The sequence below is a fragment of the Drosophila tropicalis genome, unplaced genomic scaffold (genome assembly GCF_018151085.1).
Source record: "Drosophila tropicalis isolate 14030-0801.00 unplaced genomic scaffold, ASM1815108v1 contig_593, whole genome shotgun sequence".
Classification (NCBI taxonomy): Eukaryota; Metazoa; Arthropoda; class Insecta; order Diptera; family Drosophilidae; genus Drosophila; species Drosophila tropicalis.
The window spans coordinates 21,443,947-21,469,177 of NW_027173070.1; the positions used below are offsets into that span (position 1 = coordinate 21,443,947).

General features: G+C 37.3%; 2 protein-coding genes and 1 long non-coding RNA gene across 4 annotated transcripts in view; 1 reads left to right on the forward strand and 2 right to left on the reverse strand.

Annotated features, from left to right (window-relative positions):
* The window catches only part of mam (mastermind), an 86,730-nt gene that overhangs the window by 24,658 nt on the left and 36,841 nt on the right, over positions 1-25,231 (reverse strand). Inside the window, exon 1 of one of the 2 annotated variants that reach the window (XM_068291996.1) lies at positions 286-748. The exons of the other annotated variant lie outside the window; for it this stretch is intronic. Within the exon in view, the coding sequence (XP_068148097.1) occupies positions 286-297 (12 nt within the window). The 5' untranslated portion in view covers positions 298-748. Of the gene's footprint in view, positions 1-285; positions 749-25,231 lie in introns of those variants that run through there. 2 annotated transcript variants of the gene reach the window in all.
* LOC137577624 (acylphosphatase-2) lies at positions 10,592-11,368 on the reverse strand. The gene has a single exon (XM_068291144.1). It carries the CDS (start codon positions 11,245-11,247, stop codon positions 10,924-10,926), a length of 324 nt encoding a protein of 107 aa, XP_068147245.1. The 5' UTR covers positions 11,248-11,368; the 3' UTR covers positions 10,592-10,923.
* On the forward strand, positions 21,012-21,617 carry LOC137577579 (uncharacterized). The gene is made up of 3 exons (XR_011032431.1): positions 21,012-21,191; positions 21,341-21,443; positions 21,548-21,617. It is a non-coding gene; the product is annotated as an uncharacterized lncRNA (long non-coding RNA).

A 25,231-nucleotide genomic window follows, 5' to 3' on the forward strand; every position in this document is an offset into this window, starting at 1 on the left:
AAAATAATTACTCAGAGTATAAAGTGTCCTTAACAAGAGCTTAAAATATATTTGTAGAAAAAGGTTTGTCTATTATTAGACAAGGCTTTAAATGATAACCATTCTTCGATTCAATTAAGGACCTTTAAGTGATTGCCTATTAGCCCTGAGTTTACTTTACTTTATATAACTTGGTCAAAAATACATACTATCGACTTAAAAACAGAAATTCCATAAATAAGGTATTAAGATGTTAATTATATATTTAATAAATGCTCAATTTGTTTATAGTTACATTTCGCTTACCCAAATATTCATAGATAGTTCGTTTCTAGTAGATTTGTTGGGCTTAGTTTATGTTTATGTAGATGTAAATTAAGCATAGAAGTTTTGTTTTTAACTTTGGTTGATTTTGGCTTTGCTTATAGAGTTAAGAGTTTGTTTTTGTGTTGGTTTTGTTGGTTTTGTTTTAGTTATTATTAAACATTAAAGTTCTGGAGGAGATTACACTTTAGATTTATATATATTTTCTTTCTATTAATCAGTTTAGACTTGCTGATGGAAGTATGAAGAGTGTTGATATTGTTGCTTTTGTTCTTGTGGTCGTCCGACGTTGCTGTGAGACATTGACAGAGTTGCCAAATGTCGCCAATGTTGCATTTTGTTGCGTTTACTTCGTGGATTTCGCATTTGGCTTTGCTTTTGTGTTTTGTTTTTTCTCTCACAATAATTTTTGTTCTTTTTCGTATTTTATTACAATTTGATATTGCTGCTCATACATATATAAATTCGATTAACACTTATTTAAATAGTTCCAACAACAACAATTACAACAACCACATCCAAAAAGGCTAAAAGCACGAAAATCATTTCGCTGACTTGGCAAATAATCAAAAGAAATTCAACTTGCAAAGACGACGTACACAAATTATTGAAAAACAATAAGAAAACACAAAGAGAAAAACCAAAGAAAAGCCTGAAAATTGCAACAACAAAACAATCTCAAGTTTGCGGCATTAACTCGAAGCCTAGATACCCTGTAAACGATTTCTTCCTAATATCTTCTTTTAAGATTTGCTGTACCTCTATTTCGACTTTTAAGTTTCTTTTACATATGTTTTAAACAAAAAGTTAAACTTTCTTTAAACAATTAATTACGTAAAGACGTCTGGCATATTGCCGTCTTACTTATAACTGTTTAATCGACTCCAACTTTTACCCTAACTTTTGTCGAGTTAACTTTAATCTAATTAGGAAACCAAATGCTTCTCTCTCCTCTATCGATTGCAGGGTATAACAAGTGCCTTTGCCTTCGTTTCTTTACACACTTCTTTTTCGTGCCAGCTTCTTGCTCACTTCTAATCAGAGCGCCAAAAAGAGCGCGTTAAACGAACAAGTGGGTGAAAGAAAGAGAGAGAGAGAGATGGAGAAATGTCTGAATTTGCTTTTGTTTTACTTTGCATGGTTTATTTTTTGCAGTGCAAAGTGAAACAATCACATTGAAATCAGTCTGAGTTTGCCTTTTCTTTTTGCTTTTTCTTTTGTTGTCGCGCGACGTTTCTGCTGTTTATTTTGCTTTTAATTAATGCAAAATGTATACAAAATAGCTGGGCACCAGCAACAGACCAACCCAACAACACCAACGACATCCACAACAACAAGGTAAACTTGCCCCATGTGTGTATGAGCGCGTGTTTGTGCGTTTAGAATGGACAGAAGCAGAAAGAACTTCAGGTTGAACATGCAAAGGAAATTCAATCCAAATTCAATTACGAAAACGAATATACCTTGGCCCTTAACAAGGTTTTCCATACCCTTTGCCTTGCCTATTCATGTTTCTAAAGAGGAAGCTTCATTAAAAAGTCATCTGTGGTTTCCATAAACTCCTCTTTTCAATCTCGAAGGAAGAAAATCCGAATATCTGTGTGGAAAACTAAAACTCACTTTTAGGTAGAACGTTCAGAGAGAATATAGAAGAGATAGAAGATACAAGAGAATATATACACATAAATGAAAATGAAGAATTTGTTCAAAATTTCAATTCTATGATTGTAAAACACAGATAAGATTGGCTATAAGTTGCTCTTGATCTATTTTGCTTCGTTTACTATATCTTTAGCAAAAGCTTATTGTCTATAATCTTAATTAATTACCCCTAATCTATAGAAATACTATGCTATATGTACATTTGATTCCGATTAATAAAGTTGAGATTCAAGGAATACGATCTTAAGATTTTTGATTCAATGAAAAACTCTTGTAGAAACTATTTAAAGGTTTCCATTTAAAATGGCAAATAACTACAAAATAATTTTAACAAGTCCTTTTGAATGAACAGTAAATTGTATAAACTTTATAAAAACATCAACTTCTATCCACTCATGTATGTATCTATGGCAACTAATCATATTAATTTGATTGTTTTCTGTAATAATGACTTGATAGTCTTACGGATATCCTTTTTATTGTTTTTGTACTTCTGGCAATCAATCAAAGTGCTTTACTTTCCCCACCAACCCCTTTCAGTTTCGACAATTTCGCTAATCCTACTAATAACTTGATGAGACACTTTACAAAGGGACACACACACACACACACGCACACTCCAATCGGACTCTTTGGGACTGGACCATAAAACCGAGTCGATACACGCGCCAACACTTTTCCCATTTCGCTTGGCTCATCATTATGAATATGGAAAGCCGTTTCATAAATTTGTTTTTCTTTTTCGGGGCATTGCTTCGGTATCATCACCCCGTCTCTCTCTTTCGTCTCACTTTATCTTTTAATTTTTTTTTCTCTCTCTCTCTCCCTCTTTCTCTTAGACACAGGTCTTTGTATCTCGCGCATTGTGTCTGTTTCTCTCTCGTGATGGAAACGTGACGACACAAAGAATGCAAACTTGCTCTGGGCTGGCAAGGAGAGGAAGGTGATGCGGTGGGGTTTACTTATGCTACACACATACAAGCAGACACGGAGACACATAGAGACAGATAGTCATATAGCATGGTATAGAGCAGAGTCAAGTCCAATACCAGAGACTCGCACAATTTTACAAACTTAAAAGTAATTTAGTTTTTTACGACTCCGTTGTGGTAATAAAAATGTTTTACTCACTTACTATAGCCCTCGCATTTTCGCCTTTTCTCTCTCACTCCCCATAGCCTCAGCTCTTTCCCACACTCTCTCTCTCTCTCACTCTCCCTGATAGTTCCCACCTACAACTATACCTAAACCTTTTGCTCCCCCCATCATCTATCCCCTCTTTGGCCTTTCTCCTATTTAACTGCATTTACATTTATCGATGCGTTGCTGTGGCGGCAACGACAACGTTAGCAGCGACGTCGGCGTCGGCATAAGCGTCGACGTTGGCGTCGTCATGGCTGCTGCCTGTTGGACGTTTTTTTTATGTTTTTAGCCTAAGGACTGAGACTGGGACTGGGACTGCGGCTTGACTTTAAAAATACTGTTAAGATTTACACATTGACATCGTTAAATACTTGAAAAACCATCCAAACAATTGCTTGCTGTAAATCTCTACAAACTCTACAAAAGAGTTGTAAGGATAACAGACTAGACTTTCTCACAAGAACAGTTATAAAAACTCATTAACTCTACAATGACTATTAGAAGTCTATAAACTAAACGAAACTTGCCCTCCCCTCCCTCGGTTCCTCTGAAGCATAAAGTTTCGAAACTTTACAATTTATTTGAGAAACCCATTAAAGTAATTTATTTAAAAACTCTCCAAACTCTACAGCAATTCGCATAAGCCACAGCATAATCATATTAAACTTTACAATCTCTATAAATTACTTAGAAAGACAATTGTACGAAGTTTTGTCAAGTCTCCAAACTCTACACTGTTTTTAAGAACGGTCTTAGGCTTGCACTCTCAATATTATAAGGTATTTCTATTAAAATACTATGTAAAAAACGGTTTTAATAGTCAAAAAGTCTCCAAACGTAAAATTAAAGTAGAAAGTAATACAATTTCACACTCTCCAAAAAGCTCTCCAATTTTTAGCACCACTACTCTGAAAAGTCGTCTCAAGTCTCCAATTAAACGATGACCCAATGCCCTTTCAATCAATTACAGATTCATTTCCATGTGAACTTTTACAAAGTCTCCAACTATTACCAAGTCTGAGTTTTTATTTGCAACAACTTTTCAAAGTCATTTGAAATCTGCACAAATCTCCGATTAGTATTACGTTTAACTATGTTTATGCATAAAGAAGAAAGTCGAAATATTGCAGCTCATGTCTCTGAAACTGACGCCTGATGGCTTTTTTAGCTTTTTTGTTTTTGTTTTTGCTCTTTAACCGTCTGATTTGAAATGAAATATACTTTTATTTTTTCTGTCTATTTGACTGTCTGTCAGTCAGTCTGTCTGTCTGTTTTGCTATATGAAGCGAACAGCAATGATGATGAGAAATAATACTAATGCTGCTGCTGCTGCTGCTTCAGTGGAAAACAGAGAGACAACAATAACAACAACAACCAAAAAAAAATTATGCCGCGAACCTTGACACATTAAAATAACCAACAGTCTGAGCAGCAGCAGAACAACTACATACATAACTACGTCGCATTGTGAGTAAGAAGACGGAAAGTCGTCAGAGTGAATATGTTTTTATTTATTTATTTCTCTTTTTTTTTTTGTTGTTGTTGTTGGCGTGTAAAAATAAATGCGAAAAGCTACGCGCTAAAGTTGTTTTTTCTTTTTTTTTTTTGTTCCTCTTCTCGCTATTTTCATATTTCAATGAACGAAATGTTCCGGCGTACGCGTCGTATGATTAATGCGAATTAACAGAGGCAAAGTAAACTGAACTGAACTGAACTGACCAACGACGACCACCCAACAGAGAGTGACAGAGTGAGTAGGAGAGCGAATGAGTGAGTGAGTGAAATGAACGGAAATGATGGCCCAAAATTCGTGGAAAGCCTTCGGCTTTTATGCTCGTAAATGCCAATGCCGAGTAAAGGAGGAGACTGAGAATCCATCATTATTGTAAGCCGTACTTGAGCGATTCTAGCGAAGTGAATCATATTTTAGATAATACCGCATACGAGATCAAATTGAGTCAAAAGCCCGAGTATTATTAATAAACTTTATCAAGATAGTAGCTTAACAATTGTCTTTAACTTTAGATATTTAATGAGTCACACTTGAAGTACGTGATGCAAAAATAATATATGATATCACTTGAAACGACTCGGATTTATCAATTCTTCGAATTAATCTTTAAAACATGTATCAATCTAAAGTTGAAGCTGATGCCAGCTTATGATGATGAAAAAACTAGCATCTGGAATTTAATAGTGTGATTGTAGGGATAAAACTTCCTTTTAACTAACTATTGATTGATTTTTATTTTTAAATGCATTTTACTTTTCTGTTTTTGTTGTTGTCTGGATTTCAAAAGTTTTTTTCTTTTATAATGAGCGATTGCACTTAGTCAAACTCTACGAACATTTATTCACAACAATTAATTTAAAATGTAACATAAAACTCACTTTCAAGTGTCAGGCTATAACTACATTTACCCCATCGCAATCGCTCCATCTCTGTCACACACACACACACACACACACACACACACACTCTATTTTTTGCTATATATATCCCACCTTCAACTTAGTATTCTCCAATTAATTCTTGGCTATTTCACCAAGTTGGTTGGTTCCCTCATTCTCGTCTGACTCCCATCGAATATACACGGCGTATGCGTAATATTTTCATTTTGGTTCCCCCCCCTCGCTGACTCTCCTCCGTCAGTCTGAAGGACTGGCACGCCCCCTACTTGTGCTCGCATTACATTTTCCATAATATTAATTTTTCTTTGTGGGGTAGTGAGAAGTGCGGGTGGAGAGGGGAGGGGGCGAGGGCAAAAAAAAAACCAACGAAAAATACAAAGAGATGAAAAAAATTATAAATCATTTTTCAACTCATTTAACTGAGTGTTGCCTTGCGAAAAACTAATGAGAAATTATGATGGCGAAAATTAATTAAAGGCTGCTGTAGCCATTCAAAACTGTAAAATCTCCAACAATAATTACGGGCAATAAAAGTAATGCATTTACATAAACATAGTATCTATATCTATCTATGTTTGAGTGTCTATGTGTGTGTGTGTGTGTGTGTGTGTATCTATGTGCACTTTAAGTTGTATGTGATCGGCAGCCGCAATTTCCGCATCTTCAATTTTTGTCTCTCTCTCTATCTTTCTCTATCTTTCTCTATCTTTCTCTTTGTATATCAACTGACTCCAAAAATTTGGCTTTATTTCTGTTGTTGGCCATTTGGTTGGCATACCCTGTATTTGCCATAGGTGAAAGGGTTTATTAGGCTTAACACAAGCAAAATGAAACCAAATATATCAGATCGACCAACTAAAGTAAAACTGAGGGTATTTTCCAGTCGACTACAGAATTGTTACTGATGCTGCTGCTGCCTGAGAAATTCTTGTGTCTTGTGACCATTCAACCAAAAGACAAACACGACAAAGGAATGCTCCTAGATGTAAAATAAACGACAAATTTATATACTTAAAAAGTGAATCAAAGTGAACTGAAGTAGGCAGAAGTAATGCACGATCGACTGGCACTTGATATATGTATGTACATACATGTGTATATATGCATTTGTGGATTATTCTTAGGGTGTTCTCCTGTTCTAAAATTATCAAACTTTTGAATTCTCATTTCTGAATGGGGGGGGAACACAAAGAAAACAACTTAAAATCCCAATTAAATGTTTTCCATTTGTTATTAAAACTAATTGATGGACATAAGATTATAAAAGTTTTTCCTTCAAGATCTGCTAAAAAGATCATAACAGAACACAGAACAGAAACCCATAAAAAAAAAAAACCATTTTACAACTAAAGATGATAAAATACTTAAGATGCAGAATATAAGCAAATAATTTGTGTAAATATTTGCAAAAAACATACATTATATGTTTTTACATTCAACGGTTGTTGACTAATTTTGGAAGTTTTATTTTGCATTTTATGAATTTGGTGCTTGAGCTTAATTGGCTTTATTTTATATTGCCAAGAAAATGGATTTGTTTTTTTTTTCTCAGCAATTTTCGTTATGATTTATGCATGACGAATTGATTTATTATTTTTCGAAAAAAAATGTTTTTAATTTTGTTCTTTTGGGCGGAGGTATGGGAGGCAAAGAGGAAATCTTATTAGTCGTCGGCACCTAATAAATTTTACATTTGCTATGCATAATTTTTCACACAATAACACACGAAATAAAAATTAAGAGATACAAATGTCAAATAAATAACACACATGCACACTCACACACGCACAAATGTTTGCAAATTATTTTCAAATTGGCCAACAAAAAGTTACCAAATCGTTAATCTTCACTTCACTTTACCAAAATGAATAAGATTCATAAGAAATTTTTTTTTTTTTTTGTTAACTGATTCTTTCGAAACTGAATTTTACCAGAATTCTTTTTATATTGTTTGGTTTCATTTCTTTTTTGGCTTTTGTTCTGAATCATAATTTTGTATATTTGCTTTATAATTTGTTTGATAAAAATTATATATACATATATTGGAATAAGTATATTCTGTATACTGATACGATATATGCTCTATGGACTTTGAAATTTCATTTCATTTCAAAACTTTGATTTGATTTTCGAAAATTGAAAAACCAATTAAACTAATTCAAAATGATTATAAAATTTATGGGTAAATTTGTTGTTTTTGATTATTTATTTTGCCTTTTTGTTGTTGTTGTTGTTGTAGTTGTTGTTGATTGTAAGATTTATTTGTTGCTATTGTTAAGGAGAAATGTTGCTTGCTGTTGCTTGAGCCGCTTTTTATGCCACTTGATGTTGTAGTATTATAGTTTTTTTTTTGTTTTTTATCGCTTAGGAGGGAACACGAACGAACCGCAATGAAAATGCACACACACACACACACTCACACACACAAACACAACGCGAAACGAAACGCGACACAACAAAAAGAAAAAATCGCTTTTCTTTTGGTTTTTCTTTTGCCTGTCAGTTGGTGTTTGGGTATTGCTAGTGCTGCTGCTTCTGCTGCTGCTGCTACAACTGATGATGATGATGGGTTGTTGTTGTTGTTTTTTGTGTTTGGTTTTCTGTTTTCCGTTTGCTGCTTTAGGCCGCTTGGGGTGTCGTGCGCCGTTTGGCAGTCGGTTGAGTACTGGCACGAGCCGTTGTCAGCGAAACAGCACGAACCAAACAACAGCCACAGCCGCAGCCGCGGTCAACAACAGCAGCAGCGACGCGACGGCGGCAGAGACAGCGACGTCAACAGCGTGAAAGTTTGCGTTTTGCATTGTTGCAGTGTGCGTATGTGTGTGTGTGTGTGTGTCTATGGAGAGGGGTGGTGAGGTGGTGGAGATGGGGGATGTTATGTTGGGTACTGTTAGGTCTTAACATTTTAACAGAGAGGCTGTTGATAAGCTTCGCAGTCACTGTTAGCATGTTGCATGTCACTCGTTCTCTATATCTATCTATCTCTCGCTTGCCGTCTCTCTCAGTTGGCTTGTCTCACTCACTCTCTCTCGTTCGCTCTCTCTCTCGTTCGCTCTCTCTCTCTCTCTGTCTCTGTCTCTCCATGTAGCTCGCTCATTTCGGCTTTCATGTTCAAACCAATTCGTTTGTCATTTGTTTAATGACACAAATATTTGTACAAAGTGTTTGCATTTATGTATGCCGCGACCCCCGGGCGATTCCATCGCATCGTGCCAGCCCGCACCCCTCCATCCTCCTCAACCTCAACCCCAACTCCAACTTTTTTCAATTTCCATTTGCAATTTGATTTTGGCGTCAGGAAAGTTTTCTCTCTGTTTCTCCTTCTATCCATAAATTTTATTACCACTAATAGACTAATAATAATGCGGCTAATGAACAATCAAAAAGAGAGTGAAGAGTGAAATTATTTTTACATGCACACACAATATTGTAATAGTTGGTCGAGGCTTTCAGGCAAATTGAATTGGTGCTAGGACACTATCCCTCCACTATGCTTACCCCGATGAGCAAAAAAAGAAAAAAAGTGGACCAACAACAAACAAACAGCAACAAGAACAACAACAACAACGTAAACAACTAAATAAGGAAGTGACACCGGAAGGAAGCAGCGAGGCAGCGAGAGATTTGAACGTCGACAGCGACGCGTGGCGGAATGCGCAAAGGAATGTCAAAATGAAAGGAGACACCAGCTTAAGAAAAGGAATAACATGAGTAGGACGACTGGGGAGTAGGAGTAGCAGAAGAATCACTCAAAATGTTTGAGTGTCTTCTTGCTCTTTCGAGCAAGCCAACGACACCGGCCGGCTGAAACTAGTTAAAGTCACTGTGCGTCTCCTACCCAACCGCGATATGCTCCATTCCCACTAGCCATCATCAGCCAGCCATCCTTCACTCAGGTCCACACAAACACACACGAACACTCCTCTCACACTCTGTCTCTCTCCTATTCTGCTGCTGCTGCTGCTGCTGCCGCCGCCACGCACTTTGCAGCTTAACCTATAAAAATTCCACAGCAACAACATCAGGTTCGGGGCTCCGACTACATTGAGCGACGACGGCAACGGCGACGACGACAAACAACGACGCCGTCGATGACTGCAACATGGAACAGTACGTAGGTACATGTATCTGTATCTGTATCTACATATTTTATATGTTACTTTACTCTCTAGTTAACTCTGGGCGCCTGTTACACACGCGACGAAGTTGCCAACACATACACGCATGCAACGGGCAACGACAACAGAAGCAGCAACAGCCAATGTCGTTTCATTCGTCGCTCTGTTTCTGTTTTCTGTTACGAAGCTGTTGCTGCTAGCTGGCTGGCTGGCTCACTTTGTTTGATTTTGTTGTGATTATGCGCAGTGGCCAAGCGACAGCTACAACGACAAAGACTACAACAGGCACCAGAGACAGCGAGACAGCTAGACTGAGGCAGGCAGCAGGCATCATTGTTGTAGTCAGCGACCCATGGAGGGCACACCAGCCAATACAGCAACATTGGGCCAAAGACACGCAAAAAGATTCCACTTGCCGCAAGTCAGTCTTCGAGGTTTTTGTTAGTAATGATGTTTTTTTTTTTTTTTTTTTTTTTTGTTGCTTTTCCTATCCTAACGCAATTCACAAACCAAGTTTGAGTTTTACCCAGATTCTTCTCTCATCTCTCCCTCTCTCTACTTGTATCTAACGAGGATTACTCTTTGAATTTCAAGCAATCGATCTTCATTTGTTTTGTTAATTTTGAAAAATTTCACACCGAGCTTATCAGTTCTATTGAGAAACTTATGCTTCCTGCACTAAAAGTAGCTTTTTTTGTATAACTTTATGACGTTTTATGGTCTAATGTGGTTAAAAATATTCAATGACTAAATGTCGCCAATCAACACAGATTAGGAGTTTCGACAAAGACGGCCTTTGATTTGTGGTAAAGACATTTACATACATTTCCTTTCGTAACCATTTCCTTCGGGAAACTTACATATTTCTTGATAAATGCATTGGCATTGGCAAACTATTGGTTTAACCCTCGCATGTATTTCTGTTGTGGTGGCTCATTGTAAAAATAAAAAAAAAAAAAACATCTCATTGCCAGTTTGGGGCGGCGCTCAACTGGAAATGTAGCCAAGCTATGAGGTTGCTGCTGCTGCAGGTGTCTACAATTCGTCCCCACATACAAAGATAGCTATATAAAATATATTTATATATGTATATCCTATATAAATTTCTTTGTATTGCTTAATTAGTAGCTGTTTTGCTGTGGGACGACGACTTGTAGAGAATTCTCATCGCAAAAAAACTTGGCTACGATTTATTACATGATTCGACTAACATTGATTGGAAGCACAAAAAATTTTGCTTATCCTGCTTCTCCTCCTCTCTCTCTCTCACGCTTCTAGAGTCAGTTTAGCAGGTAAATTGATCGGGACGATAACGTATGGTGAATGCATTGAAATTGCGTGCCGTTATCTCTTTGGTGGGCGTAAATTCGGCCCTCTCGATAATTGAGCGAGGACTGCCAAAGTTAAGTAGCCAGAATTTCAGTTCATTGACCCGGGGCAATGTGCCCTCCAATTGACCTTTGACCGTTCCTTGATCGGTATTCATCACCCAGCCACGTACATTGTTCAGTGTGGCCAATTCGCGTGTTTCTCTACGCAAACGAACACCCTGCACTTTGCCAAATATCTCAAAGCCGCATGTGAATATCTGATCCGACGGTTTTTGCATAATTTCAGATTTTTCAATAGTAAAATTTTCTAAAAAAAAAAAAAAAAAAAACCTAAAGGAATTAATTCTTCGAGTTCTTTGTTTTTTTGGTTGTATTTTTTTGTTTCTGCTATTCTGTGTATTTGTGTCTTTTTTTTTTTTTTGATAACAAACGAAAAGTTAGTTAGTTAGTTTTGAATTTCATATGAGTTGAGAATCAATTGAAGCACCCTTAAGCTAATGACATTATATCTATTCTTCGTAATGTATCTGCCATATCTTGGATATCAGCTCAAGGGACTCATAAATCACTTGCCACACTCACACACATACGTCGTCCGCCAAGTTCATCTCATAGCAATCCAATCAACTGGCAATGCCACAAAAGTTTTGCAACCACCGCAGATGGTAACGCATCACCCCCGCTGTCCATTCATTCTCCCCCATTCCTTCCACCACCTATGTATGTATATGGGCTACAAACAATAATGAAGCATGTATGTAAGTCGCCACACAGACTTGGGAATACCCTGCAGCAAGAGAGATAGTAACTTGAAGATAGTTAATAATCAATTTATTACGTTAAAATTTAATAGATTAACTCAGGATCTCAAAGTTTAAAGGATCTTTTGAATAGAAGCTAAGAAATTCTGTTTCTTTTGGCGACTTTAATATGCCCTTTCAATCAATGGGTGCTGAGTATAACTAAGCGAGATAAACAGACTACATTTGGCGCTAATGCAAACGGCGACTCATGACAGCGACGGCAACGGCGACGACGACGATGAAAACGACGACGTCTACGGCGAATTCTATGGCAAATATTTAATATGATATTTATGGCCAAGGCAGACGGCAGGCAGGCAGGCAGGCGAAGTGAAGGAGTGTGTATATTGGCGTGGGGAGTGGTGAAGAGGGTGGAGGATTTTGCAAAGAGCCCGGTGATAAATGACTAGAACAACGATGCCTATAGTCCTCCTTCACCCCCGACAATGATGCCTACTATTCAATCCCCTTTTAGCTTTACACTGCTTCCCCTAGTTAAACTCAACTCCAAGTCCGTTTCCAATTCCGATGCCAACTCCACAATGTGTATATATGTATGTATGTGTGTGTATTTAGGTTTATGTGTGTACCTTGCCGTGCTCATTCAAATGTAACAGCACGAGTTGCTGTTTCTGTTGCTGCTGCTGCCGCTTTTGAGCCGAAGGTGAGCAAGCCAAATCAAACAAACCGAAGCGCAAAACAAAAACAAAAATAATAATAATAACAACAACAACAACAATGCTGAAACGCTTCAAGGGATTTTGCATGCATTGTTGTTGCTGTCGCTGTCGCAGTTGCTGCTGCTGTTGTTGTTGTTGTTGACCAGAAAACTGCGCTTCAATAAAAACTTGGCTTAGCCAAGGCGAAGCAAGCCAAAAAACGGTGTATGTTCGCGTGTGTGTGTGTGTGTGTAAGCAGAGCGCAAGCAAAGCTCTGTATAATAACAGAGGGCAAAACAAATCTCTGTAAAAAAGCTTAACAGGGCAGAGAGACAAGAGCGCATTAACAGAGAACTCAGACACGAGCCAAAAGCCATCACGAGACGACGACGACGGCGGCGACGGCTACGACGAGAGCTGGGCTTAAGCTGCAAGTTACAGTTAGTTGCAATATTTTTACATTTCCGTCTACGTATCAAGCAGCAACAACAACAACCGTTTGACATTATCTCAACGAAGATTACCGATTTAGACTAAAAACTTCAGATAGTGTTGGAATTATAATGCTTTACAGTTAGTTCTATCATTTAATTGTATGGAATTTTCTTGGTAAGACGTACAGAAAATGCCTGCTAATATAAATGGCGGCGCCACACAAATCAAAAAACTGGCGCCATCTTAAGGAAAGTCCAACCAAAAAAAAAAAAAAAAACAGAACGCACAAGCAAAAAACGAATTTTAATTGGAAAATGAAAAAAAAAAAGAAATAAAAAGTACAGTCTCTCATTTTTCTAATTGAAATGCAAATGAAATAAAGCTAAAATTAGCTTTAACAAACGAAAATCAAAGAAAAGAACTCAAACACAACAACACTAAAGAAAATTCAACGATAATTCAAATGCAAAATGTAAACACTTCAAATCGGTGAAAGAAGAAGAACAAAATATAAGTATACACACAGACACACAGATGTATACGACTATGATATAAATGCAAATGTATTGGGTGGCGCGCGGCTATGAAGGCAAATTGGTATATCAAGAAGAAGAAACAGAAGTTGAGCGCTTTGCTGGAGTAGCGGACACACGAGGAGGAGGAGACGAGTGAGAGGAGACCACAGAAGATGGTTTTGGTGCAATGTTGCACACGCAACATAGACGACGCGACGCTCACACTAACACAAAATGGCCACGTGGGTGAGAGATGGGGGGCACTGTGTGTGTGTGTGTGTGCAAGTCTTAGCTTGGATTGCTTGCCTGACTGACTGACTGACTGCGTTTGTTTATGTAGATGACACAATTCTCAATCTCAATGTGTGTATATGTGTGTTAGTGAGGGTGTATATGAGCCTGTTTGCAACTATCTAGGCATCTAACTATATGCATTTATCTATTACTAAAACTGAGCTTTGTCATTTAATAAGGTTGAGGTCTACAAGGTGATTCAATCATTAATTTGGAGTTGACATTTGACAAGGTACAACTAGTATTAATACCAACTAATTAATATCGAGAAATTTGTTAGACCAAAGAGGGCATCGGGATAGAATTTCAGGGTCACAAATTAGGAATATAAAGATGTCTCTTGTGCACGTTATCACTGTACAGTGTACACTCTCGGTTCCTTGGGTCATTTCAAAAGAGAAAAACGTGTTTCATACGGCATTAAGATGAGCAGTTTTAACGGCTATTACAAGGCAATTGACTACAGAAAAAAGAGACGGAAACTAGTTTTACAATTTCACAGATGTAAAAATTAATACGCTAGAAAAATTAGTTTATATCAATGTTTTGCTTTGTATTACTTTTTAAATGTTTTAACTTGAACTCAATTTAAATCCTTTTTGAGAGATATTTTTAGCCATTTTCTTATTCTTTAAATTATACAAATTTGTTGTTGTGAAGAACTTAAAGCTGTTAGCTTCTCATTATATGAACGACTGTTAAATTGCTGGGATTGTATCTGTTATGTAAACTTGCAGTCACTTTTCTCAGGCACCGCCTGCTCCTATTCAATATTCATTCTGCGAAACTTACCTGGGACAGAAGAAGACAAAGTCAGAGAAGGAGAGACGGATAGCCAGAGAGGGTGAAGAGAGAGAAAGAGAGACAGAATACTGATTAGCAGCAAATGCAGCGTAAACGCAATTCGAATGATAAATCAACTTGGCTAAAAATACAACAACAACAACAACAAAAACAGAGTCAGCGGCCAAATAAGGCAAACAATTGCAAAAAATCTGCATGTGGCTGTTGTTGTTATTGATGTTGTTATTGTTGGCTTTGGTTTTTATATTTTCTTTGGGTGGTCAAGGTGGGGCGCTTGGGAGGGTAGGTACATAGATAGACGGGGTGAAGCAAAGCTAAAAATATTTCACTTTGCTCGCTTAGAAAATCCAAAATTAGCTGGTATGGGCTGCACGACGAAAAGAAGCACAGTGGAACCACAGTAAATGAAATGGCTTATCAGTGAATAGAAGTTGACATTAAACTGTATGATTAATAATTATTAGTTGAGAATAAATATAATTTTTAAAATCTCTAATGCCCTCAATTATTTGCTACTATCTCAAGGCTACCAATAGCTAGATTTAAACCTGCAAACTTGTTTTAAAGTAAAGAATGAAGCAAGTAAGTCGACTCGTCGACTCAGGTATACCATACACCAGGTGAAACAAATTTTTTTAAATTTCGAAAACCAAATGTACATATGTATGTCTATTAAATTGTTTTTACATGTTTCATAGTATGTGCTATCTCGCTCACTCTACGAACACACGAGCACTCTAGCGCCGCTACTAGCCAACGGCCAATTCTGGCCTTGTGGACCGCGTAGTAAAATACGTTCATACGCATATTTTGCATGTTTCTAGTCCGATTTCAATAAAATTAGGTAGTTTTGTAGAAATAGATAAGATTAATTAGTCTGCCGAATTTGAATGCGATAGTCAAAAAACTACAGGAGAAAATCGGTTTTTTCTTAATTATGAAGGCGGAAGTGGGCGTGGCAAAATATGAAAATATATATACTCTGCGCGAATACTAAGCCAGTATACATACTAAATTTGGTGACTTTAGCTTTGTTTGTTTTTGATAAAATCAGTTTTGTTTGATTTGCGGGGGCGGAAGTGGGCGTGGCAAAATTTTTAAATAGCCAGTTTCTGCGCGTCTATTAAACTAGTCTGCACACCAAATTTGATGTCGGTAGCTGTCATAGTTTTTAAGAAAATCAGTTTTATGTAAATTCCGGGGGCGGAAGGGGGCGTGGCAAAAAGTTTAAACAATTAGTTTCTGCGCGCCAACTAAACGAGTATATAAACCAAATTTGATGTCTCTAGCTGTTATACTTTTTAAGAAAAACAGTTTTATGTGATTCCTGGGGGCGTAAGGGGGCGTGGCCGAAATTCCAATTAACTCTGAACATGTGCATACTACACGAGTATACATACCAAATTTGGTGGCTCTAGCTCTTATAGTCTCCGAGATCTGCGTGTTCATACGGACGGACGGACGGACGGACGGACGGACGGACGGACGGACGGACGGACGGACGGACGGACAGACGGACATGGCTAGATCGACTCGGCTATTCATCCTGATCAAGAATATATATACTTTATAGGGTCGGAGAAGCTTCCTTCTGCCTGTTACATACATTTTGGCGACTTTAATATACCATTTCACCCTATGGGTGTATGGTATAAAAATTAATCGAATGGCAAATACAAATACAATGTTACTTCACTTAATGGCCACTGTGCGACGTCGCGACGTCACTGTTGAGCGGGCAGCGATGTCGATGCCGACGTTGACTTCGTCGCCAACAGCATGATGGGCAGCAGCAGCAGGGTGGCAGAAAGTCTGCCACTGATAACGGGAAATGGCATGCCAGCAACAACTACAGCAACAACAGCTATCAACAGCTACTGCTCTCTCTCTCTCTCTCTTCTATCCCACTGTCTCTTACTCGCCCGCACTCACTCACATATTCACTCACCCACACACACACTCAAAGACTTTGAGACTCACTCTTTTGTTCGCTTGCTCTCTCTCTCTCTCTCTATTTTTCTGTTTTCACTCTTTTGAACTGGCAACGGGCGCGCGCGCTCACACGCCAAAATAAACAAAACAAATGTAAAGTGCACCCTTTGGCCCTCCTACCCCACCACTACCTAGCCTTTTCACTCCACCCTTGATACAAGAGAACCACTTCCCACATCCATCCCCCATTCCAACTTCTTGTGTTCCTCTTTGTATCCTTCTCACCCACATTTCCTAGGACACAAGCCATGAAAATAAATATGTGGGCATAACAAAAATGAAAATTGTACGCGAAATGTGCCGCAAATGGCAGGCAGATTTGCCATTAAAATTTATACAAGGGATCAGAATGGCGATACCACCTCCTCCATTGCCCACTCTGTAGGAGTAGCAGGCGGTAGGGAGTAGTAGCAGGGTTGTTGGTTTTTGTGTTATAAGAAAACATAGACCAAACATTTAGTCAGTTAGTCGCTCAACAAACAAGAAAACATATCATAATGGCGCCCAACAGAATTGCTCTGTTAAATGCATGTTAAGCCACTGTTAACTAACATCATAATCGTTCTAGCACTAATCGCCTTTCAAATAAACTAACTCCTTGAAAATTCATCAGCCTTTGTCTTAGAGAAACTAAAAAATATTTAGTTTTTGTATTTTCGATGTTGGAATTGTATTCATTGAATTGTATTTACTAAAGGCAAAAAGAAATTTAAAGTTTTAAATTTTACACGTTTTTTGAAGATAGTAAGACTCAAAATGCCTGTTTTTGAGTTAAATGTTGAATTCCAAAATACTATAAGGCACAAAAATGTTAAGGATAATCAACCAGGCAATATCCAAATATCCAGATTTCTTCAGAGAAATCATTTTCGCAATCGAATTTTCAATTTAACCATATAAATTTTGTTTCAAGTGGAAAATTGTGTGTTCATTTTTGAAACAAAAACACTTTTATCTCTTATTGCAAACCTAACTTTATTAAGTGCTGCAGTTTTTTATATTGCAATTTAATTGTTTTCTGTGTGTGTGTGTGTGTTATATAGTTTTTTGCATAAATTAAGTGATGGCAATTTTTCAATGATTTTTCTTCATAAATCAACTGGAACTGTAGTGCGTTGGTTGTGGTGCGAATGAAATGCGGATGAAATTGAAACTCACTTTGGCATATGTTTTGTAAATTAATTAATATATTTTACACGTAAGTGGCAAAAATAAATCATCGACAATAGCACAAAAACACAATACATACATATATGCATACATATGTATGTATGTAAATTATGGACTTTGACAGTTTCCCCACTTATTTTTTGTTGCTGTTTTTGTTTTATTCTCTTTTTACTGTTGTGTCGCGTGAAAAATGGCAATATTATAATGGCAAGTGATAGCCTAACCAACAGTCCCAGCGATGTGCTGACAAATTCAATTAGAGTTAAAGTTACAGTTAAAGTTGAAGAGGTGCGGAAGAGGTAATAGAGTAGCGCTGACGACACACACACACACACACAACACCAACAACAATAACAACAAAAACTGTAACACTAAGTGAACTTTTATTGCTGCTGTTGTTGTGAGAGAGAGACAGCGAGAGAGAGAGAGAGAGAGCGAGTAGAGTAAACGAGAATCAATTTGCAGCGCATCATATCACGAAAAGGTTTTAACGTGCTCGGATTTGTCAATGGCTCTTGTGTTTATTGAACTTTTCACAAGTTACTCCCATAGCTCTAGGATGTATCGAAGTGCCTTTTGACTTGGGATAACAATTTCTAATTACTCGACTAGTAATGCTTATACTACAACTAAGATCCTTTTGTATACCCCCTTTACAAATGCAAACTTGTTAACTTTTTAATAACCGTTAAAGGATTCAAAATTCAGGAAAGAAAACCACTTAAAATAGCTAATCCAATCTTCTTCCATTTAAAAATACTCTACTTATAATCCACAACGTTGCGTATACGTAATATATTAATGTGAACCAAGAGATAACCTGAGAATTCCCAAGGCAAATTTTGGATTTCTAAATAATATATCGGTTATTTACAATATATCGGTTTCTCAAAAGACAACCGTTACGATTACGACTCATTGCCAGTGAATAACTACTCCTTTACGTAATGGCTTCATCATATACCTAAATATATAAGTATAATTGTCATATTTTTACAATGTAGTTTAACTACTTGTTTTGCTTTAAGCTGCGTATACGTAATATGTTAATGTGAACTTTTAGTTAAAAACCATTTTAATAATATAAACACCGAGAGAGAACTGCTAAATGGTATATTTGACTAAATATATAGTTTAGTTTCGAGGCAAATCACGTTTAAAACTTTTACAATTAATATTACGTATACGTAATGTGTGACAAGGCAATTAATTAATGAACAATGAACATTCTCAAAAATCACGAGGACTTGACTTGACTCATTCGATTTGATCAATTTTCTGATTGACATTTTCTATATAGACTTAATTTCTGTATTATTTATGTATAACTTCATTGATCTTTTGCAGTTTGTTTTTTTTTTTTTTTTTTTTGCAATCAAATTGATTGAATTTTCTTTTGTTGCAACAAACGAGAGTCATGAGAAATGTTAGAGGGTTGCTGCTCGATTGACGTTGGATGGTTCATAGAGAAGATGGTGGAGCGGGTTAAGACAAACAGCACAATTGTTGCTGCTATTGTTGCTGCTATTGTTGTTGCTATTGTTATTACTTGGTGTGACGCCTTTGCAATTGTCTTAGCTGCTTGTCGTCAAGTGGATTTTCTAGTCTAAAAACGCTGCTGCTCGTCGTTTCTCGTCGTCGTCGGCGTAGACGTCGACGTTGACGTTGACTTTGTCGTTTGTCGTGCTGCTACTCGTTGTCGTTGGACAATATTCAATTAAGTGATGCCGTCGACGTTGCCGTAATGAAATGAAATTTTACTCCATTTATTTATTTATTCTCTTTCTGTGTGTTTGTGTGTGTGTGTGTGTGTGCTGTGTGTTTTGTTATTTGTTTATGGCGCAAAAACAAATCAGTTAATTCGATCAAAAAATACAACAAGAAAAGATGAGAGGGCGTGAGAGGTTCAGGAAATCTTAACTTATTAGGGTCAAAAGGAGAAATGAAAACGAAATGAAAATGCTAAAGAAAAGGCCACCAATTAACAGTTAAGGGTATAAGGAAAAACTTAAAACATGCGCACATAAGTCGCCTTTGCTTAAAGCCAGGCCACAAATTACCCAAAAGCAAAAAAATATCCCCAGACAACACAGGAAGAGATGGAGGGTGAGGCCAAGGGGAACAGGATGCCTCTTAAATTGGTCCTTGTTGTGTAGAGACACCAACAAACAGACGACATTAGATAAAGACGGCAAAACAGGAAATAGTGAAATACCGTTAAGGTTGTTGCCTCAAAACTTCTAGATCTCTGATAGACAAGATACAGCCAAGGGAAAACGATGGTTTTGTTGGTATGTGTGTGTCTGTGTGTGTGTGTGTGGAGACTGTTGCCATATGTCCTAGAAAATGTGCGACGGCTGCTCACAGCTCTGCTATTTTGTGAGACAAATTTTTATCACTTGCTAAACTTTGCGGCCAAGGAGTGTAGATTCAAAAGGGGGCTAAAGGGGAAGACGTTGCGAGGGACTGCTTGCTTATGGTGGTTAGGACTTTTGGCTTGTTGACGTTAAATAGGCTGTTTCTAGCTGTCGTTAATAATAATAGTTATGATTATGCTGATGCTGATGCTGATGATGATGATGATGATGATGATGATGGGGGGAGAAAGAAATGTGATAACACCCAGGGATAACACGATGATCAAGAGTGGGAGAAACCCTAAGACACTGTAAAATGATAAAAATTATTAATTTAGAGCTCATTCGTTGAGCATTTTACACAAAGGATTAAATTAATTTAGTGTAGGTGTAGAAGTGAAAGTGCTGCGAAAGGCAACCCCTCTGACAAAGAGCAGTGAAGGTAAAGAAAAAGAATACTGTTCAGTTTTTTCAGTTCTTGAAAACATTTCAAGGACAAAAAAATACAAAAAATCACCCTATAAAACACATAAAGAGTGAATAATTGGAAAGTCAGGTATCAAAACAGGATACAAATACAAAAAGTATTTTTTAATCCAAATTGAATTGTAAAATTATGCCCAATTACGAAGTAAGCTATAGCTTTTTGGCCCTCAGCTTAGTTATTTTCGATTAGTCTGTTCAAAATTACAAAATGTAACAAACTGTTATGATCCCAGGCAATAGTTTATAACCGAAACACTTATTCATAGACCGTAACCTTCACTTGATTTCCATAATTTTCCCATCTTAATATAATTTCTACTTGTATTTACCTTCAACTGTGAACACACAAACTGCAAATTAATTAAAAAAGAAAATCTGCGACCCAAATTTGTTTAAACAAATGAAGCATACACCTACACAATCACACACGTATCACACACATGCATAGTTAAGTATGCACTAGTTGTTCTTCCTTTTTCTAGGGGCTGGGTTGTCCTGCATTTTGCTTCATCTCCATTTGGGGGTTCCTGTCCCTAATCACCAGCAAACAAAAGTCAAATCAAAAGAGAAGCCAACGCAAGGCGAGGCAACAACAAGATTTAACCACAGTGCTGCAGCAACAGCAAGCTCGAGTGGGAGAAGGGACCAGAATGGAAAGGAGCAAGACGATGGCGAATGGTGGAGATGGTAGTAGGAAGAGAAATACTGTGAGTACTGTGCAGCAGCTAACAAGCAAAACGTCAACGTCGACTATGACTACGACGGCGACAACATCATCGTCAACTTCATCATCTCTCAACATTATCATCATCATGATGGTTGCAAGCGACTTCCAATTATTTTTATATTTTTGCAGCAACAAAAGGCTCGGCATGGTGCTCCGTGGCATGGGCGAAGGGGGCGAGGTATGCGAAGAGCATAAAGGGAACTGCAGGCAAAAGTGGATTATGTGGCTGATGGTTTGTGCCTTTAAAATGTTGTTGGTTTCTTTCTTCTTAACTTATTTTGTCCCCCATTTTTTTTCTCCCTTTCTTTTCACTTTTCACCCTGCGTCGACTTCTAGGAATACAATAAGTGGGCCAACAACAAAATTGCCAGATATTTTTCTATCATTTGTATATATATTATTGGCCATATCTTTATATAAACCTATACATACGTGTAAAAATCATGATCATAAATCGATGCTAATTAAAACACAATTTTTTCACTTGCCAATTTCGAGAAATCAGACTATAAATGTTGAAGTCGTAGAGCTAACAAAGCTTTTAAGCTTCGTTGAGTTTGCACACACACACACACACACATACGCTGAGTTTAAAGAGGAAGAAAGGGAACCTTAACCAGACACCGGCACCGGCGCCCCATTACATTGCAAAAGGAAGAAAAGAAGCACACACAAGTGATAGAACGAGTGAGAGCCAGAGGGCAAGAGTGTGTGAAAGAGAGGTGTATATAAGGCCGAAGCTCTGGTTGGGCACACGTTGCTCGCCATATGCGCCCCACACAATTGCCAAAGTGCAGGGAATATAAAGGGAATTGAGGTAGAGGGTCTTGGTAGAGCACACAAACTGCTGACTGACTGAATGTGCTGTAAAATCGTTGTTCCCCCACCCTTCCTTTCTCTATCTGTACTTACCCCCCCACATTCCCATGTCCATATAGAAACACTGACTAAAAGAAATCTATGCCCTAGAATGGCTTTAAACGGTAAAGAAATGCAAAGCTTTTGCTTAGTAAACCTGTATGAAATAAAAATCTGGAATATAAACAGATATTTTAGTTTTCAGTGGTACCACATGGCGTATGCTTGATTTTAGATATGTCTACTTGGAAAGTGTAATGATAGACAGTTCCATATCCCTTTATTATCTATATACATAGAAGACAAGGTAATAATCTTCTTTGATAAACTTGTATATAACTAAAACTGTTCAATTTAAAGCGTTCCATAGGGCGTATACTTAATTTTAGGGTTTCTTCATGTGAATTTACCCTGTAATATATATTAATTCCATATTAATTAACTTGATAAAATAAAAATTTTAATGTAATTATTATAAATTTTGCCCACTTGAGTTACATTAAAGCGAATTTGTCATAGACAACATATTGAGTCGAATAGAACAATTCTTGAATGAAACTTTTTCAATTACCTTATTGAAAATTTAGTGACATTTCCATAAGAAACTATTGAAACATAAAAGATTGATTTACAATGATGTTTAGATATGATTATTTGTATAAAAATATTGTCTATAAATTGCTTCATTGTTGATGGTAAAAAAAAGAAAATCAAGGAAAGCTTGGAAAGTTAACAAGAAGCATAGCATATTCAAGTAAAATGTTATTAGACCTAATGAAAGTTATTCAAATTTTAGTATTCGTCCTGATTTTGTGCCAGCTGGCGCATCTTTTACACTAGCTAATAGAAGTTTCTGTCTTCTCTGGAAGACTTAAAGACTGTTGCATGCTCTTTTTTCAATAGTCTCTTCATAAAACGCAAAGATTCATGAGAGATTTTTCCTCCTATGTCTTTTTGTTTGGTATAAATAAAAGACTCACATAATTGAAATCATATAAACAAACTCTTATCAATGTATGCTAAAGCTTTCAATAGATTTCATTTCAATTTTTATAACATTTTCATTTCAACCACTGTGCCACGTGTCGTATACTTGATGTTACATGTGCCACACAACTTCTCTCTCGTGCCCTCCCTCTCTCTATATCAGGCCATCTCTGTCTCTGTCTCTTGTCGAGTGGTGTGTGTCATTGTGTGTGTGTGTGTGTGTGTGTGTTAGTGCCTGATGCCTGGCCTGGCCTGGCCTGCGTTCTGCAGACAAATTTCTATAAATTATGCATTGTGTGTGTAAACACGACAAGTTGAATTGAAATTACGGATTTAAATGCGTACCAAAAGCGAAGAAATTTTATGGCTGTCACTGTATTTACTAGATATATATATACCAAACTCTATATATACATATATACATAGATCCTATATCTATTTATTTGCTTGTGGCTCCTGGCTTATTAAGTACCTTGTGGCAATAAAATCAACTGGTAACCTTTGCCTTCAACATTTTCCCATATCTTTCATCTGCCGCCAAAGAAGAAACAATCTCATAAATTTAATTGTTTAAAGTCAATTTTGCCGACCAAACTGACCGAACATTCATATTGCAAATTTTATATGCAGTTAAAAATAAAAGCACAGAAAAAAAAGTGTCCAGCCAGCCGCTCGATGTCCCTTGTCTTTCTTCCTCCCCCTTTTCCTGTATTTCTTTCTTGTTTCTTGTCATTGTCACCTTTTGAACTTCCGTTTTTATTTTGTATTCTCCGTTGTTGTTTTGCCGTCGTCGTCGTCGTCGTCGTTGACGGCGGCGGTGTCTGTTGATACATTTTTGACTGTCACCCAGTCCGGGCGGTCGCTCAGTCGCTCGGTCGGCAAAAGTTCACTCAGACGTAAATTTTTCCTACATGTCAGACGGCCGCCCGGCTCATTGTCTATATGGCAATGAATCTACCCATCTATTCTCTTCTCTTCTACATATCCACTTGCCATCCCCCTCTAAAGCCACCTCACGATTCATTTAACTTTTCTATTTGGCTGTTGGAGCTGCTAAAGCGTTGTCTTTATTTGCAAACATTTCGTCACCGTTGACATTGATGACGACGACGACAACAACAACGACGTAAGGGGCAAGCGAAGGGAAGGGCAATGATGACGCCGCCGCCGCCAAATACGTCCAGCAACAACAATCCACAATTCGTTTGTCTGATGACTGATTGTGAGCCTCATTGCAGTGACTTTGCTTTGCTTTGTTTTAAAATACGTAAATTTATTTTTGTAAAAGTCAAACAACAACAAAAAAAAACCAAAAACCCCCCGCTGAATGCCCTCAATGAAAAGTGTTTCGAAATGTGTTGAAATAGATGATATATATGGATAAAACCTATTTATTTCCAGTCAATATGCTCTATTAAGCAGACCTTAAGCAAAGCTACTAATTTAGAAGATACTAATGAAAGTAAGCACATACGATTACTCATACGACATGTTGACTTTACAAGGAATATTAACAAAAACATAGAACATTGATTTCTTAAATTGCCTTTTGTCCAGCATCAAACTGAAATAAAAAGACTTATCTAAGATCGGCTAATATAAACTAAACTTTTAAAGAAATTTGATGAACCATCATTTGAAATACAGTCACTTGGAATCAGTGCAAATCTATATACATATACACTCATGGTCATTTTGACGAAATGTATTTTGGCAGGGAAAGGCACACAAAGGCAGCATCGGCATTTATAAAGAGACTCACAGTGTAATGTTAAGGGAAGTGAGGCAATTTCGAGGAGTAGGGGCCCTCTGACCATGCAGTGTAATGAATAATTGAGCACACACAGAGAATGAGACATGTGTACGTGTATGTGAATCGTGTATTTGTGCAGTTAATTTGCCATTTCCGCTCTAGTAAAGTAATGAAAAATGTTTTTTTTTTTATACTTTCTTTCTCTGTTTTTGTTTTTATTCTGTTTGCACTGGCAATTCCACGAAAAGCGCCCTGGAAACACAATGCCAATGCAAGTGGTCAACAGTTGAAGTTCCATTTCATTGTTCCGAGAGTTAAGCCGAAACGCTAATCACCCAGGATTGTCGAGAATCCTTATTTCTCCGTTTCCCCTGGTCTGCGACTCTTTATCTGTTTGTCTGTCTCTGTGCCATTCCAATGAT

Coding starts and splice junctions, on each gene's coding strand:
- LOC137577624 (XM_068291144.1), bottom strand. CDS start 11,247: ATGCAAAAACCGTCGGATCAGATATTCACATGCGGCTTTGAGATATTT.